Source organism: Diadema setosum, chromosome 2, assembly GCF_964275005.1.
Source record: "Diadema setosum chromosome 2, eeDiaSeto1, whole genome shotgun sequence".
Taxonomy (NCBI): Eukaryota; Metazoa; Echinodermata; class Echinoidea; order Diadematoida; family Diadematidae; genus Diadema; species Diadema setosum.
In genome coordinates, this window is record NC_092686.1 from 21,784,915 (window position 1) to 21,804,545 (window position 19,631).

The window sequence follows — 19,631 nt, forward strand, 5'->3', positions numbered from 1 at the left end:
TAACGGAAATATCCCACTCAAACAAAAACAAAAAATGCTTCAAGGCACATGGAATATAGACTGAACACTTGCACACTATTATACTTTTAATAAGTCGTCATTTTGATATCTCATTCAGGAAAATGCTAGACTGAGCTATTGACAAACTCAGATTGGTGAGTCTGTGAATAAAACTAAGTGCTTGGCATACAAGTCCAAGGCGGAAAACAATGGTTCCGTTATCCGGAACAGATTGTTTAGTTCTTTTTTTTTCTTTTTCTTTTCTTGATTTACTTTACGTACATAATGATTGACATTAGTGACTGAATCCTGAAAATAACAAAAGTTATTTTTTCATTTTGTTATAGTATAGCCTGGAAACGGAGAGACATACTGTTTCAATCACTTTTTTTTTTTTCCAAAACAGCCAGTCGTTCTATTCAGAAGGGGGAATCACCGACCAGTATTATACTTGATACGACTAACGTTAAAATTAAGTATCATCATGTTGGAACAAGTTCGACTATCAGAGAGTCTTTTAAAGATGGTATCCTTAAAAACCTCAACAGCAATTGTCTATGCCACATTTTTCTTGCATGGATGTTATCATTTTGCAAATACAAAAGACGGACATTTCGAATTTCGTTAGTTGTTATCTTCCTCCTGATTCGATCTTGACTTACGAACCGCATCTGAAATCCCACCGCTTTAGGAACGTCAGTCCTACTTTTGTGCTCAGGGTTTCAGTCACGTGCATTTTTGAGTAATTATGCGTTCTTAGAATATAATAATTGGTCCAATGGAACAATTTCTTTCGACAGAAAAAAACCCCAAACATATCTACATCATTTACGTTCTTGTTATGTCAAGCATGTGCATATTATTTTAATGAATGTGTTTTCATGTGGAATCCTTTCCTGTCGTTCTGCGAGATAGTCCTCCCCCATGTTAAAAAGAAAACTCAATAAAAGAAATTTACAAATATTTTATTCCCTGATATGACATCTGTACTATAGACGATTTATAGGATCTAGTATTTCCGTTTGTGTCTGCATAGTCGCGCCACGGTCAGTTATTTCAAACCATCCTTACTGGTTTTCAATGAGGGGATAACTAAGTTTCGGAATCCTTCTCTTTACTACGAAGAAACATCAAGTAACTATTCCTTTATTTACATGAAATATCGCATTTTATTCACTCTCTGTTTTTAGATTTTTTTTTTTTAAATCGTTTTGTGCAGGCCTCGAGGAGCAGAGCGCTATTACTTTGCAAAAGAGACGATGATAGTAAATAAATATGTATCTCATTGCCCTCTGTGCCAAAGCGCAATGGGACATAAATAATCCAATCGGAAACGTGGGGACTGTCAGTGAATGGAAGCTTTTCCAGATGTGAAGTTCAATGACTGCTTAATGACGACCAGACTGATTGGAGTGATATAGACTGCCTCACCTTGACACTTGGACCACACTGCACGTGTACAAACAAGGAGACGCGCTCGTTCGGACGCCATGAGCTCGTTTCCGTTTACCTTGTCACCTGTTACTCGATTCAGGTGAGAGGCAGCTTCCATCGGAGTTTATTGCATTATGACGATCATTGTTGACGAAACGAATGAATAGGATGGTTTTGGGTGATTTTCGGATCAAGTACACGTTGAGAGGTACGGAAGTAATATTGTTTTCAGGGGGATAGCAGAGGTTATTTTGACAGCGATAATGTGTCACACAACAAACATTCAAATACATTTTGTACAGTTCAACAGTTACATAATTTTTAAGTGGAATTATGATATAAATTTGAAAACAGAATCATGTGATAAGTGCTTTTATCTCGAGATACCGCACACATCAATACAGTACAATATATAACTATGACTTAACTATGAATTAAAACATATTACTCAAAAGGAGTTGAGAGATGTTACAGAAGAGTTTGTACTTAACAAGGTGAAACTAGGAGGAAAAAAATGTTTCTCTTTTCGGCCCCTTTCCTGCGCCGTAATCTCAAATCATTTCAGGGAGAAGGAATTTAAAGATTTAAAAGATGCAAAGCAGTTTCGATGACAACTCTAGAGCCTCATAGAGGCAGCAACATTATCAATATGGGTGAAAAATATAATTAAACAAACGAATAAATTAAATCGTTCGTCAAGTGGTACTCCATTTCTGGAACCGAGAATGATTGTAACATGAAATTCTCAGTCATGTTTAACAGGTCGATCCCTGTAATCCACATGTATGATGACTTCTATTGATGCCTATTGATTGGTACATAACATAATTATCACTAGATACAGTGTACAGTTATGTGCCTTACCATTCACTGCTATGTCAAAAAATTGTCAGAAACATTTGCATTAAAATAGAAGATGTGATGCTGTCGTGAGTGAGTACAGGTTGTAAGAGCAATGATTGGCAAGGAATATAACTGTCTATTGTTCAGCGCAAGTGATACAGGAAGATGATGCCGTATCGAGAATACAAAATTTAATAAAGATGTTCAGAGGGATTTTTTTTTTTTTTTTTGGGGGGGGGGGAGGTGGGACCAAACATGGTACAGAAAAATTCAATTCAATTCAATTCAATTCAATACAATTCAATTCAATTCAATTCTATTCAATTCAATTCAATTCAATTCAGTTCAATCAGATTCAATTCATTTCTTAAAATCACATATAAGATATTTACATAGATGTGTGAGTCAAAGGAGGAAATCACGCAAAAGCCTAGGGCTTGGAAATGGAGATTTCCTTTACCACATAGTTTAAAATCACAGTTTTGAATGAAACATATATATATTATATCAAAATGTACTTAAAACAGAACTTAGATTAGAGGCCATTATGATAGAAACAGGAAGCAGGAAACAAAACAACGACTGAACTAATACAATAATATAATGCAATACAATAAAAAACAAAACAAACATCCAGGATAACAAACATGCAGGATAATATTGTCAAAAGTCATGAAAAAAAAAACTGATATAAAATATGTGGTGCATATTTTTCATGACGAATTTAGCAATGTTTAGTGATTTGGTTATGGAAAGACCAAAATGCATCACTAGATCTAGATCAACATGCGTTTGGATGGCAGGGACCATTTAAAGGACTTGTATCAATTAAACAGGGCCTTGTTACCAAATGTTTTCGATTTATGTGGAGTCTAGCTGAGCAATGTTGTGTGGAATCATGCCATTCTCTCTAGTATAAGAAGTAAAAACACTCTGTCTCCTCAGATACGACTTGGAATTAAAGCCCCGTGTGTGATCGAGTCACGACTCACTCACGTAAAAGGTCCCACTTCATTCAAAGAGCAGGGCGCTATTCCAGTGAATTGGTCCAACCATTTACCCACATCAGAAAACGTGCAAATGATGCCGAATCCTTCATGGTTCACCCTTTCAGGAAACTATTATAGTGACTGTCATCAAACGGTATCAAACAGGCACACTGTGCCACACGAAGAAGAAGTTATAATGCCATGAAGAAACACATTTTGCAAACCAGCGTCTTCCTATTTGGATTTAAAAATATGATTATGAATTTGTCACACCGTATTTTGGCAAGATATCACATTTCAAATGATTTAACGGGATCAATAAAGAACAAATATTTAAAGCATGTTGACAATACATTTGATAAGAGATAGACCAAAATACTCTTTCGATCTTTGCGATATTCTTTACAGAAAGGGTGAAATAAGGACAGCTCCTTCCCTTTGTAACTGTATATACCGTGAAATTCATAACGTTTATTAGATATACATGTCTGTCCTCTATCTGTATTTATTTGGAAAAAAATATAGACAGTAATGAATGATATATCACAGTGAAGGAGAAAGTATGTCCACCTTCCGTCCTCAAACAATAAGACATGGCGGTCAATGGTCACAAATAAACAATATTGATAGTTTTATTCCAACAAGCCATAGCCATGGATTGCTCGAATGAAATACAGAAAGTTAAAACAATAATCACACGTGTGACTGTGACCATTGTTCCACCGTGCTACTACCACCACACTAACCTGGACAGGAAGCATGATTATTTTCCTGACATTCTGTCGTTATCTCCAGTTTGAAACATTTTGAAACCTTGTGCGCCCCGCTTCTAACTTGAACTTTGCTCTACAGAGAATTAATCGATATGCTGCTATGAACACAGACCGGAATGTCTGCTGTTTGTGTTCCCTTAGGACAATAGAAGAATGCAATGACAATACCACCGGACCTCGCCTAATTGACTTCTGAAAAAAGGAAGCAATCAGTAATGGCATTCATTATGGACTTGCAGACAAAGGCCATGGCATTCCACCGTTGTCAAGGTTTCTCCCTCTAACAAACTCAAGGCATCGTACAACAATCAAGGTTAATATGAAATTAACACAATTCTGTAATTATCTCGATGAACATATTGCAGCATATTAATTTGTGTGCTTTAACAGCGTAAACAAATCTAACTCAGTCAGAAACTTCTAAGCCCAGAAGTTGACCAAGAGTGCATGCATGATTATTTCATGTCACTAGAAAATCACCCCGTGCATTTTGTGTGGTTTGTGAGATACACTGTCACAAATAACAGCAACAGAGACATTGCATATGATGAATTCTTATCTTAACTTCGCCTGAATTGATGTAATATTGGAGACCATAGCTCCAACAGGTAAAGTGATTTTTACACAGTACACCTGCATTCAAGTGGTATGGGAGAGCCGCCGCTGCATGTTCAACACTCTCTTTCGTATCCCCTCAACTGGTGTGAGTTTGTGTGTGCGTTTGCGTGTGTCTGTATTGCGTGCTTGTCGTGTGAGTCATTTGTATGAGTTTGTATTGGTGTGTATGTGTATGTCACGTGTGTATGTGTGTGTGTGTGTGTATGTGTGCGCGCGCGCGCACGTATTTGTGGATTAAACATTGACCCTATGATGACAATAATCATTTGAATATCTCTCATCTTGTCTTTTGTTCTTTGTATACAGTAGACTTTATTCACATTAATCTTTCCTTATTTTCCGCACCATTTTGACATACAAGCATAATGACATCAACAACACTTCACAGTCAACAACAGAAAACACAAAGAGAAAATGTAATAATAATCTGCAGAATTACTTAGTAGCAACTAAATGCAAGAAGGCATTGAATTACGTTGGATCTATGTTACCTTAGCATGTTTATCATTCATGTCATAAAATATCTGTAGTTTCTTTTTAGCTCAATCATCTCATCATGGTTCTTCATTCGTACGTAACTAAAGACCTTGTCAAAATGATTAGCTGTAGTAACAACTACTTTGCTAATCCTTGAGTAGCCTTATAGGGGGGCATGCACTGTAAACGCATTAACAGTACGTTAGATAAAGTAGCTTTCACACATTCCACTCATCAAGACACTCAGTGAATGATGATATACATTTTCATTCTGTGTGTTTATTCACTCTCACTTCCAGACGAAATTCATAACCAACACATGACAATGTTGATGCATAATCAAGCTTTTTCAATTGATGATAATGATTTTTCTTTTTATCATTGTGACTCACTAAACATGCACATGATTAAGAGATGGAACAGCATGAGGTGCCAGTAAGATAATTAAAGGTAACTTCTTTTCTCTTAAATTGGTAAACTAACCTAGTGTCTAGGGAGATTTAAAAGACCAGAGCATTTCATGAAAGGAGATCGGTTGTAATTTATTAAAGTCCCCTGTAATGAGACACACACGTGCACGTGCATACACAGATGATGCATCTCTTTGCTTCTCTATCTCTCCTATCTCACCCACCCTTTTGGATATTTTCATAGTGGTTCATTATTTACTTTTTTTTTTAGCACACATAATGATCAGACACAGTACCTTTACAATGTCGTTAACCTGGGCACTGACCTGCATGTTGTTGTGCCGACTCTTTCATGGCGACACGTGTGAGATATTCGGTGATTAAATACATCTGTGTCATCGTTGTTGGGCCCATTAAATCTACTAATATATACTCGTTAAAATCTTCCACTTCTAAATAGGCAGCCTGCTGTCAACGATAGCTTAATCGAGGTGTTTTGTTTTACGGCATAGAATATTACGAGTGTGGTCATGCAGGGATCACATAGCAATAACACATCTATAAACGACCTTTATTACGTTTGACAAGTTTTTTTTTTTTTTTTTTTTTTTTTTTTCATTATAAACTTTGCTAGGGCTCACATGCCACTGCTGGGTATACCGTGTGCGGATGGTGTGGTGGTGTTTTTTTCTAGAAAATGTAGAATGTGGATGTTGGTAAGTAGTCTGAAAAGGAGACCCCTCTCCAATGTTAAAGCCAGAAGTGGAAGAATTGGAAGAATGGGATGTGAAGAAATGTAATTTTTTTTCCGTCGATTGCATGAGTTGGCAACAGTGTACGAGCTGTGCTCTTTAGCGAACCTCTCATATGTTGTTTTGTTAGAGCATGGCCAATGTAACAAGTTGGGTTTGAAACTAAATGTATACGTGATTTTAAATTGTTAGTTATCTCTAATTTTATCGTGCAATCAACTATTGTGCGCTCAAGATTTGTGCTTTTCCTGTGTTACGCTATGTCATGTCAAAAAAAAAAATAAAGCGAACTGAGTTGATAAAATATCTATCAAGAATGACTACATGATCCTTCACTACGAATTGCTCATGATTACAGAATGATTAAAACAAAACCATCCGTCATTAAAACAGGACTCTGGAAGAAGTAACTATTGGAATGGAAGACAGAGTAAACTGAAACGAATGGGTGGTGTATTAATGTCAAGTATATTTATTCTCTAGTCTGTGAATGGTATAATATTGCGTATTGCTCTTGTCATGCTTTTCTCTCCTCTCTTCACAGTTTTCTTTCTTTCTGATATATATAAAAACAACCATTTGACTATTACCTATATTTCTATTTCTTTATTCTTTTCCATGACGTATTGTGTCTGCCTTGTTTTTATCGGTCTAGCTTTTCTATCTCTGAGCTCTGTTTTTTAATCCTTCCTCTCCCCCTCTCTCTCCTCATATTCTTCCATCGCTCTCTCTCTCTCTCTCTCTCCCCTCTTCTTTTTCTCTTTCTTCCCGTCTCTGACTAATCGCCCTTGATCTTGGATCGAGTGTCTGTGTGGAGAAATTCGAGCGAAAGAGGTTGAGGTTAAAAAAAAAAAAAAAAAAATCGACGGCGATATGATGTCGGAGAGGATAAGGTCGAGAGGACACCGATTGGCGGGGCAGAGGAGGGCGGGCGAGCAATCAGCAACGCATGGCCAACCTTTGGACGTGTCATTAATTTACCCATCCGCGTTATTCCGCGCTCCGTGTCACGCTGTTCTTTCTCGCATCGCACTTGTCTCTGGAAGGCGCCACATGCGACCGCAAGAAAACAAGTCATTAGTGTACAAGCGGACAGCATAACCCTCCCAGGCCGCCATATATTATTTAATGAGTCGAAACGTAGTTACAATCTGCTTCTGTTATTGTGAATACTCAATCCTTTTTCCTTTGCTAATTTGATCGATCAAACAGAGATTAAAGTCAAGCGCAAGGAGCTAATGACTTCCAAAAACCAAAGTTGTGTACATGTATAACGAAATGGATATAAAAACCTGAGAAAAATAATTCTGTAGTCATTATTTTGTAAGAAAGCTGAGCGACCGTTCAAAAAATCAGTACACTGTCTGATTATCGCCGCTATTTTTTCTTTAAAGATCTTTACGATAAAGCAAGTTCTTGTATTAAACATCGCTAGCGTGAAAATTACTGGTATTCCGTCAATGTGACCTTGGAAGGGCGCCCTTCTCTAATGACAGTACTGATGCATGACCTTAACTGCTTAAAATCTCACGTTTCCACGTTCCTTGGTAAGACTGCACTCCTCGGGTCGTCAGATTCTTGTCAGTTTACATTTCTTACATGTGGGTCAATCAAGGTAAGTGAAGGCAAAGCGAAATTATATTGGAAGCATTAAAGGAACAATCACGAATTCATCGAAGTTTGAATTCGAAACGCATAGTTTTCACACCGGTCAAGACTGTGCACTTCTCAACGAGAACTTAAGTACAGTTTTATAATATGCACACATACACACGATTATGAATGAAAATTATGATTGTATTGTGCACTTCTTGTAATTTAGAGTACCTATTCTTTTCTCGATTAAATCAGTACAAGTGACAATCATAATTTCGACGGATACTGAATGTTGAATGCACTCCTTTTACATCTACATGAGAGGGGATCGAGTTGCGAGCTACTCTGCCATAGATGGCGCTGTTGAGGTATCGAATGAATGCTGAGATTGGCGTCTGCTTTGTTTCTCATGTACTTGTTTCTCATGTACACACAAATCGAGCGTGTGTTTGCTCATAATCCAACATTTTGATAGGTTGTTTTTCTTTAATCAAACGTAAACGTACATAAACATAACTCACAGTGTGTATGTGTGTGTGTGCGTGCATAGTTTTCGTGTGGGAAGAGCTAGAGAGGGGGCCTGAAAGGGAGAGAGAGAAAGAGAGAGAGAGAGAGAGAGAGAGAGAGAGAGAGAGAACTTAGAGTTAGAAAGTGGTAGGAAGTAATTGACAAATATCCTCTTTGTTTGATATACTGTCATTCCTTTTTTTTTTTTGTTGCTTAAAAACAAATCGGCATGAGGCAATAGATTTCTGCAGAATTACGTCGAAAATGAGACAATTTTATTTAGCAAAAGGAGTAAGCACAGACACAATAGTGCAATCAATTTTGTTCATACGTGTCTTTGTAGAAGTAATCGTTGGTGACTTAAATTTCAACGTCGATTGTTTCAGATGAAATGGCACTGAATGCCATGATAATCTCTAATTGTAATTTGATTCTTAATATTAAAGATGTGGGACAGCATTCGAATCCCAACATTATCTATGATATGAAAGGAGATAATTATGTTACTGGTAAGCATTACTCAGGTAGATGACATTGCAAAGAAAGAAATCCGTTTGCTAAAAGTATTCCAATTAATGGTGAAAGAATAATGATTAGAAAATACAAGAATATTAATCTTTGATTATTGTATTCTACAAACTGCACGTGACCCGAATTAGCTTTCACTCAAATAATGATTACAAAATACTGACAAATTGAGAGTGATAAGAGACGGAGCTCAATTTCTTCTATTTGAGTGAATATTGTGGTCTGGTATGGAAACGAAACCAAGTAACTCTGACAGCAAAGAGGATATCTTATTCAACTTATACTTACATGAACCTGATAAACCTTGTACAAAACCCAACATATATATCTCAGGGCTCCACACTAACTTTTATTTTTAGTGGCCCAAAGGCAAATATCCGACCTTTTTTGGTGGCCCGATCATGGCTACCAAATTCTTCATTTCTGAAATTTTGGTGGCCCGACATGCGTTTTTGGTGGCCACGGGCCACCGGGCCACCGTTAGTGTCGAGCCCTGTATATATATATATATATATATATATATATATATATATATATATATATATATATATATATATTTATATTAAGAATTTGTAGGAAACCGGTAAAATCCGCTTGGAATGTCGTCTTCTCAGAAAATTTGGCTAAAGTGACGTAGCTTGTTTGCCATGACTTCACATACTTCCTTGGAATTATTTCGTTTTGTTTTCCTGGAAGTGCCAAACCCAGTGAAGTGATTATGCTGTCAGTTTTATGTCAGGAGTTGAAGTTTTCTGGTGTAAAGAGATTCCCTCCTTGGTTGGTTTTCTTCTCTCTTTCCTAGTAACTTCAGTCAACGGTCGATGTCGCAGTTACACACTGAGGAATAGTGAGTTCGTAGATTTCCAGGAACTCGCTGATACGATGACAATAGGGGCAGAGAGAGAGAGAGAGAGGGGGGGGGGGGGTGAGATGATACGTGGGCAATGATGGCTCTTTGACAGACAGACAGACAGACAGACAGGGGGTGAAAACAGTATCATTAGGAGAGCAGAAGAAAGCAGCTAGGAAGTATGCATAAATATGCAAACATAATGATTGAATAGAAAGCGAGAGCTTGGAATCAATACTGTTAGGACAGTGATGACAACCAAACACCTAAATGCGCTATATACAGGAGTATACAATTCATAGAAACGTATTTAGTTCTTCGCACCTTAATTTCCTTTTGCAAAGCTCAGGAGAAAATCCTTTGACGTCATGAAGGTTTCTCAACAATGCCTGATTTTAAAGGGATGGTATAGTTTTGGTTGGGATTAGGGATTTAGGTTTTAACTTTTTGTGAGATCAGTAGAAACTATTCATGTGAAATATTAGGGAGCACACGATTCTAAAAGGAATTGATCTATCTAATGAAAATCTGTTCTGAAATGGATGAGATATCTAGAAACAAAGTGGTGTTAGTAAAAGGTGGGCCCACCTTTTATTAGGACCACTTTGTTTTACTTTGTTTGTGGACATCTCAGCCATTATTTTTAAAACCGATTTTCATCAAATAAATTTTGAATACTTCTTAGAATTTTATGCTATAATAATGCCAAATACTAAAGGATTTTGAGAATAAACACTTTGTTGCCATGGTTGGTGTCATTTATAAGGATTACGTCACGGATAATCATTACATCAGAGATGCTTATCTCAGTGCATTTAAAAACCAAAATGCCTGTCATCTCCAATGACCCTTTTCTGCTCTTGCGCAAAATGGAACTACGAACTGGCTCATTTGAATTCAAGAAGGTGGTACAAGTTTAAACCATGGATATTTGAACCGTGATCTATGGAAACCTGGTACAAACTTAGACCACGGTTTAAACCATGGACAAAGACTGTACCACCTTCTTGAATTCGGGCTTTTATGTCCAGGCTTCTACCTGTTGTGAATGAGGCGCCATCTACGTCCATGGCTTGGTTACGCTCTCCGAACGATTCGCATTGTTGCTTCTCCGCTGCCGAGACTTCCGAAAGGTCGCACGCCCACGACGTACCGGACACCAGCACTTAAGTTCCGGAGCCAGAACGAGGTGCGACGCGGATTGTGTATGACCACGTTGCGGCACTGGCAGAATGCACGGTCGTCAACTGACAACAATGATATACGCAAAAAATTTTTATGCCATCTTATTTCTAGTGCATTACGTCTTCATTGAAACAAGAAGTAAACAACAACCTAACACACAAAATGGTGAGACACCTACCAAATCGACCTAATTTCTTAATCATGTTGATAAGATCTATTTCTCCGTGAAACTGACAATGTGGAGCACTTAATTAAAAGCTTCACTCAAGACTCACATTTTTTTTTTTTCACCAGACATTCGATTACTAACTCTCTTGGGCCTTTGTGCCTTTTAGTGTGTGTGTGTGTTTTTTTTAAACAGACATACAAATGCTGGAAACCATCATTATCATCATAATTTATGTACATACACTACACACACAATTATATATAATTATGAATGTATATATATATATATATATATATATATATATATATACATATAATTCAAAAGAAGTACATATGACCTTATTAAAAAAAAAAACAAACTTAAAACACATTATGTGAAGGGATAAGCTTTCTACTCGAAGGGAAAAAAAGACTTCCCAAAAATCATGTAGGAGAATCATTGCTCGTATTACTGGTCTAATTTGCAAATATTAAGTAATCCATTTCTAGCAATCTCTTTCTTTAATACAGTAAATACACATTATATGATTGTATTTCCTTACACTAAAGTAGCCCTTATCATAAGAAAATTAATGAGCGTCATTGATTTCATATAATTATGGGACCTATACATGTATGTAATACTGTAATTATGCAGTAAATCTAAATTAAACTAATGACAAGAAAAGAAATTGATTTCTTTGATTTTGTATCATCAGGTAGCCGCAAACTCCAATATTGACCCGTCATCTTGATTGAGTGCGTATTATTGAAAAGAGACAGACAGAGAAAGGGAGAGAGAAAGATAGAGAAAGAAGACAAAGAACGAGTTAATTGTTTATACTTTGCGTCTTGTCTGTGTAGGCTATTGAATAAATGACCTTTTTTCAACTCCTATTCACTCACCGTAAAGAGTTTTTGGCCAATTTGACTCTGAAAACATAGGAATGGTGCTATGTAAAGTGAGCGGAACTTGTGAAATCATGTGTAAACAAAGCGTTCGATCCTCCCCTTAATAGAATATTGTCGATGTTTTTTATACTTTTTTATACTTTTTATAAATCTTCCACGCACTAGATCAGCTTGGATATGAAGGCAAATTACGATCATCAAAGAGTTCAGCTAAGGCCATCTTGACTGAAGACAAATTGATGGTCACCTGCTCAGCAGAATGTAATACATTCATATCGCGTAGTCTTTGCCAAAGACAGTGAATTTATTAGCGTCTCGTACCTGACTTGATCTGAATGCGGTACCCCTTTGGCTCACCGGGCCAGGATGCTGGGGGTCTCCATTTCAGGAGGAGGCCACTGGTTGCCTTTGGCCTCGTCTCGAAAGAACTCACGCCCGTCGCTCCAGCACCTGCTAGAAACCAGTCAGTTCCAAAGTCACTCGTTTAATACTATACCTACAGTCAGGTGAGATCACTATTATTGTCATTCCAAAACACGATTATTTTCAGTTAGACAATATGGTGCACCAATCCTGTATCAACAGATTATAGCTTCTTGTCTTAATGAAAATGCATTTTTAGTGACCGTTTGAAGTGAAAAATAAAAGTTGTATTTGATCGACGTTTGGGTGATTTTGTTTTGGGGTATATGTGTTATATTTATTATCTGTTGTGTGTCCTCGCGTTGGGGTAATGTTTAGTACCTGGTAGGCCTATAGGCCGACATCCCCTTAATTTCAATTTTCAATTTCAATTTCACTCATTTATTTTCCATATCATGGCTATTTGTTTTGTTCACATGCTTTTTACAAAAAAGTATACAGTACAATTACACAAACAACATTCAAATGACATATAAGACATAAGAGAGACATCATTTTACCAACATCATAAAACATGAAAAACAAAATCATAAATATAACGTATCTTATATTAAGCTCAATATTCAAACAAATGAAGCAATAGCTAAAATCCTATAGTATATCAGTACCTTTTCCTTTCGATACGCAATAAACTCAATAATTTGTCCCTTATCAAGATGTATAAATATCAATAACAATTAAGAAAGAAGTGGAAATTATCCGGTTGCGATGTTTGCCGTTTCTTTTTAACTTGCTTATATATTATTATCATTACGATAGAAAGATTTCCGTCATCATATGAGATTTCTTCCTCACCTTGCAAAGGATTCGAGTCTGAATTGCCGCTCTCTGTTGACAAACTGGCTTGGTATGCATAAGACATGTCGTCATCAGTGACGTAAACAGTCACAGAATATGAGACATCAGGTGAGTCATGATAGACCATGTGATTACCGCGTTCGATGGGAACACTAACCACACAGTCGTTTCCATCGCTCGACCTCAACACTGACTTCGACCTAGGCAGAGGCTCTAAGTCCAGTAGGAAGCCTTCAGAGTTTGCACAATCCGTGGTTATGAGGACGCGGGCTTCTGCGTTTCGAGTCTCGTCAGCAATTACGGGGACCGAGGTGCGACCAGTCACCCGCTGACTGTCTGCACTGATTGCCGTCAACGCCTGTCCGTTTTCGGCATGATGCAAAATGTAAATAGGCTTGTCGGATTCCACCACGTAGACGCTGCCGGCACGCGCGGTCTCTAGTGACGACTCGCCGCGGTTCAGCACCGTCGAGACTTCGGACCCTCCGCCGAGCAGACGGACTGTGGTGTCGTCGGAACTTGCATATATCTGGTAGATGCTGTCCTCAGAAGTTAAGAATGACGTCATGACAAATCTCTGCCCCCATCTGTCCGAAGGGAGTAACTGATACGGCTGTCGGCATAGCGTACCCTCTTGCATGTTTGGCGAGCAAAAATCACCAACTATTACCGATACGGGATTGTCTGAGTTGATTTCAGTTCCCGTCAGATAACCGGGACTTCGAACAACTAGTGTTTCAAACGCGCCAAGATTTATCTGCAAGACATCACCCTTGTGGTGATTTCTACCGTCAAAATCTACCGAAGAACTAGGCGCAAAGTCCAGACGAGCTCCAGCCTCACCGGCCGTAATCAACAGCTCCGTCGGTGACGCGACATTCCCGGGATCAACGACAAAGTAGTCCGTGCCGAGCATCGAGGTCGGAAAGGAAAGAAACGATGTCGGCATGTTCGGGCTCAGATGTTCCTGATGCATACGGACAGCGATCGGACTGTCGGCTTTGATTTTGATGGCGCTCAGGGTCTTGCCAATGGACTTGGCAGATAACCTGCAGTTCATCAGGGCGGGTATTGTGCATCCTTCGCCGACTGAGAACGTCAATCTCTCTTCATCATTTCCCGCGATGGTCAGGTTGATACTGGCAGACGACTCCAGACCACTAATGTAGAGTTTAGGATTGCCGTCGTACTCGACGCCTTCGTCGTACGTCGTGTAAAAGGCGGGAATGACAAAGCTTGTTCCTGCATTATCAGGTACTCTTGCCACAATACCTGAATTGAATAGAAAGCAGTGATGAAGAAATATATAGATTACATGAATTTAACAGGTAGTACAAATTACATGATACCTACAGGCAAATCAAGTATTATAGACATGAAATAAATTTACTAGAGAATATGTGTGTGCATGTGCATGTAACAATAGTTATTTAAGTGCACTGAAAATGTGTTTACAAAGTAAGATAAAACAGACGAAACGATAGAATGTTTACATCTCTTGAAGATCTAATAATTGTTTCCCTCTCAGAATACTTAAAAAGTCGCAGATCTAAACATTTCAGCCAAGACGGTCTTCAGACGTGTACAGTTTGATGGCTTTAGAAGAGTTACTATAGTCATATTATTTGAAATGAAATGTTACAAAGGATACCCTTGACATTTTAACATACGCTCACCTCAACTTCACAGAGATTGAAGTACTAAGAGTAGTCATTTATGTGACTTGGTATCATAATACGCATTCAGGAAAAATTCCTTCCTGGATAACGTCAACTACGTCTGACCGAGAGAACATTTTAGACCGTGTTGGAAAAAGGGTTAGGAAAACATTACAATGGTTCATTTAAGACGGGAGGGGGGGGGGGAGACAATCGGTTATAGAAAAAATATGGAATGATTAATTGAGACAAAGTGCTAATGATAGAGATGGTAAAGTTAGGGAAAGAGGAAGGAGCAAAGATAGACAGAAGGTAAGAACAAATCATACTCACTGCATATGAAAGTACACAAGACAGCAGCGCACAGAAACATTAAGTTCGATGTAATTGTGGCCATGTTTTCCCTTCAGATTGGCTGAGTCTCTTTCATATACTGGTTTGAACCTCTGCTCTTCACACTGACCAAGGAGGTACTAGAAACTGACACACGGAATGTTTTGTTATTCATTATATAGCCTAGACCTGCATTGGCTACACGGGAGAACCTTGGAGCGTTTCGCTGCTTCCACGTTGGTAACAAGGTGTTACGTGACTTCCATGCAAGAGGCGAGCGCGCGCCTCCTTTCAAAAAAGGAAATCCGCGCAGACGCAGTCTTTACCTACATCAACTGTACGACTTCCTGTTAGCTGGGATTGCCCATAAAAGTTGAATAATGAAAAAAAAATCCCACCACGAAAACTTGGCCGTCTTTAGTCAGAACTTATGTAAAACCTGTATTATTCCCATCAGCAGCTATTTCTATTTCCTCTCTAATGATAATGAAAATCATGAATTGAGATAATTATTATGCTAACATACCATTTTAAGCCGGCAAGAGATATTTGCCCGAGCACAACGCCGGCCGCACACTTCATTTTCATGCTATTGTAACGTCACTTCCATACTACGTGAATTACTAATACTTATACTTATGATTGAGTTGTTGATGCTGTCGATTTCTTCATTTTGCTTGCTTGCTTGTTTGTTGTTGTTTTTTTTTTTTAATCACCAGCTAAGCGGGATTGTTAGACAGCGGTAAGCACTTAAAAACTTAAGAAACTGACTGAATCTGTTTCACCTTTATGCAAATTTCCTAAAACTGCTGTTACGTATCTCGCTCTTTATTGACCTTGTTCCTCGAGGTATATGGAGACACTCCAGCAATGTAGATAATATCAACATGCCTTGATGTCTCTGTCTCTCAACCTGTTCTGGTCTTTATAATCCACGTTGTCCTAACGGACAGAATACATTACATTCTGTTCTTAAGGTGGGGGCGGTAATATGTCCCAAAATACCATTAATGTGGATGATAAAGACCATAACAGGTTGAGAAACAGTAAGTTAAAAAGGTTGACCTGAATCAGTCAGTCATAATTAAGGTAGACAGATAACGGTAATCGTAAGGAAGCATTGGAATAACAACGGACCGTCCCCAAGCCAACCCTATTCCGGTTCACCTGGCATTCTAGGTCATCCGTAGCAAACAAGGATGCTTGCAAAACTTTGCTACCTTGCCTCGAAAAGTATCTCTTTTTCCCATATTTGCTTGATGTAGGTGTAAGTGCTTGGTTACGTACGACATTAGATGGGACAGGGCTTATACAGAGTGTACGTGTTACACAAACAAAACATTGGACATATTGGAAATTGGTATCAGTGGGTCAAAAGCATGATCAGTATGTAATAAAAAAGAAACATTCAGCAACTGATGTAATTCGTTCTTGCACATTACACTCATACTCAAACACACACATTATTTTTTATGATAATCTTCATTTGAATTTCATTCAATATCAGGTTCATTTTCGCAATAAAATTAGTATGAACCAAACCAAGCAGCTGTATTCTTCTCACTTGTGTTGTTGAATCAAATTCTTTTTTTTTAAACATACGATAAAATAATAAATTCTATGCAAATCATACCATGTACACACACGCGCGCTCACATACACACACACACGCACACACACACACACACACACTCACACAAACATTTACATTAAAAAAAATGTGTACAGCAGCCGCCCAAGGGGAAATCTGAGGTATTATTTCCCCTTTTCTCAATAATTATCAATACAGTCGTGACACTATCAGAAAGAAAATATGGGATAAGGTCTAAATTTAAAAAAAAAAAAAAAGTTTTGAAATGAACACCAGTGGTCATGAATAAACCATAAAGAACACGTTCTTTTGTATGGAATAATATCATGTTTTTTCCTCTCAGCTGGTCAGCCATGAATGCCGATTTCAATAAATTTCTGAATTTAACATTCTAGCTTATGGTGGTGCCATGACAGGCAAGGTTGAGGCTCATTTTGTATTTGGTTGTTCATCTTGTCACGTGAAAGCAATGTTGAAAAGGCCCGCGCCATAGGGCAAATCGAAGCTGGGATGCTTCAAAAAGATGTGGCTGAGAGACTAGGTGTAAGCTCTGGACCGTCACCAAATGGAAAAACAAAAATCCAAGCAGAAGGAGATGTCAAGGACCGACCCAGGAGCGGACTTCCGAAGTTCACAACGGAACAGCAAGACGGTTTTATTTAATACATCAAGGCCGTTGCTCTGTACAGGATTGCGGACAAACATCACAGAGTATCCAAATGAAGGAATAACAAGAGTTAAAAAAAAAACAACAACATTGAGTGACTTACCAAACTTGGGTCATTTTGCAACTTTTTAATTAACATATTTTAAACCTCTTAACCTCCATATAAGCTAAAATCATGACATGTAGGATATCATTCGATAGAATTCAACAATCTTTCTGTGGTTACCAAGCATATGTTTCAATTACTCAGAAACTGAGAGCAGTAATTGATCAAACTTACATTTCCAAACTTTTTAGGACTTATCATTACACAGTCAAACCTGTCCATAGTGGCCACCCAAAGGAGACGAAAAAGTTTGCCGCTATGGACAGAATCTTTTGCACGGCATTTCTATTGAAGGGAATTCTTATTGGCATGCGGCCGCTATAGACAGGCAGCCGCCAAGGTAGGTCTGTAGGTCAACGGTTACAGTTCGTTATTCCTGAGGCTTTTTATTCCGAGAATTCGTTATTCCGAAGATTCGTTATTCCGAAGGTTCGCTAATCCAAAAATGAAATAAGGTTTGTTATTCCGAAGGCTAATTAATCCGAAAATGAAATAAGGTTCGTTATTCCGAAGGTTCGTTAATCCGAAAATGAAATAAGGCTCGTTATTCCGAAGGTTCGTTACGGACCATCTTTCATTTTTGGATCAACGAATCTTCGGAATAGCGAACCCTTTTTCATTTTCGGATTAACAAACCTTCGGATTAACGAACCCTATTTCATTTTCGGGTAAACGAACCTTCGGAATAACGAACCTTCGGAATAGCGCCACAAATGTTCGGATTAAAGAACCCTTTTTCATTTTCAGATTAACGAACCTCTAGGTGTGGGGAATTTGTGTGTTTCGAATTAACGAAACTTCGGAATAACGAACCTTCGGAATAACGAACAGCACCCTATATAACGACGTGTGTGCATTCGTAACGCGAGAGGTGAACAAACTGTACAAACCTTTGAGTGAATTGTGGTGCGATGACACGTGTCATCGTATCATCGACGCGGTTGAAATTAACATTTCTTTTAATCATGTGGAACTTATGGAACTCGTGTGTTCCCGTTAAAGACTAATGGCTCATACTGTGCTTACTTAAAATGTTGTGTAAAACCTCTGTAACACTGTATTTAAAGATGATTATGACGATTGTTATTACATTTCATATGTGTCACCACTGGAGTTTCAAGAAGATGTTGTACAAAATGATAATGATATTGAAAATTGTTTTGTTTTGGTCGTAAGCAGGGCACACCTTATATGTTTGAAGTCGATAGCTTCTTTTGACCAACAATTATTGTTGACTAACAGGATGTAACAATTAGTCACAAGTACACTCGTTTCGCAATGAGCAACAGATACCATGGTCTTGAAGTAGTTAAATGAATAAAAAAAATCACTTATGTCACTGAAGAAAGCAGAACAAGGTTGGTGCACTTCGCTCAATCCTCTTTACGAAAGCATGAGACAAATCTTCAATCTATACAAGGTCTTTCTAGTAATACCAACTTATTCCTTCTCCAACCAGCGAACGTTCAGATATGCACTACGGAAGTTCAGAAAATCCATTGTCCAGTCAATGACCTAGAAAGAAATAATAAAAAAAAAATCACAGGAAATAGCAAAATCCTTTTGCTGATCAGTATGTAAATACCTGGATCGACCGGATACTAAAACTAATTTGTATGCTTAAAGCTGCTCATTTTCTTCAATGGTGAGACAGTCACCGATTCGCAACAGTTTGAGAGGAAGGACGCTCTTTTAAAGGGTCACTGTGTGGGCGCACCTTTCCGCAAAAATTGACAGAGATGGGTTTTTTCTTCAGTAAGCTGAAATATCGCCATCTATTGTTTAAAAGAGCCAGGCTGTTTCGGAAGCAGCCATGTGAAAGCACCATAGAGTTTTATACTTTAATAGTACACCAATGTCCACGGGAAACACACATAGAGTGCTATAATGCCAAGTAAGTGAAGGATGAAACATTGCTAAGGTGCTTGTCAATGTTGCAACAACGACGTAGGACTTCTCACTCTCTGTTGGGCGTTGCAAATATGAACTATTGATCATGAATGATAATAGAAAGCCCCATCCGTCATAAAACAA

General features: G+C 38.1%; 1 protein-coding gene across 1 annotated transcript; it reads right to left on the reverse strand.

The window, feature by feature from the left end:
• Positions 1 to 9,535: 9,535 nt before the first annotated feature.
• LOC140240774 (uncharacterized) lies at positions 9,536 to 15,297 on the reverse strand. Its single transcript, XM_072320549.1, has 5 exons — positions 15,234 to 15,297; positions 13,240 to 14,514; positions 12,343 to 12,471; positions 10,817 to 11,024; positions 9,536 to 9,801 (listed from the first exon to the last, which is right to left on the reverse strand). Exons 1-4 carry the CDS (start codon positions 15,295 to 15,297, stop codon positions 10,855 to 10,857), a joined length of 1,638 nt encoding a protein of 545 aa, XP_072176650.1. The 3' UTR covers positions 9,536 to 9,801; positions 10,817 to 10,854.
• Between the last annotated feature and the right edge of the window lie 4,334 nt (positions 15,298 to 19,631).

Coding starts and splice junctions, on each gene's coding strand:
- LOC140240774 (XM_072320549.1), bottom strand. CDS start 15,297: ATGGCCACAATTACATCGAACTTAATGTTTCTGTGCGCTGCTGTCTTG. Junction 14,515..15,233: donor CTTGTGTACTTTCATATGCA/GTGAGTATGATT, acceptor TATTCAATTCAG/GTATTGTGGCAAGAGTACCT. Junction 12,472..13,239: donor AGACTCGAATCCTTTGCAAG/GTGAGGAAGAAA, acceptor GGTTTCTAGCAG/GTGCTGGAGCGACGGGCGTG.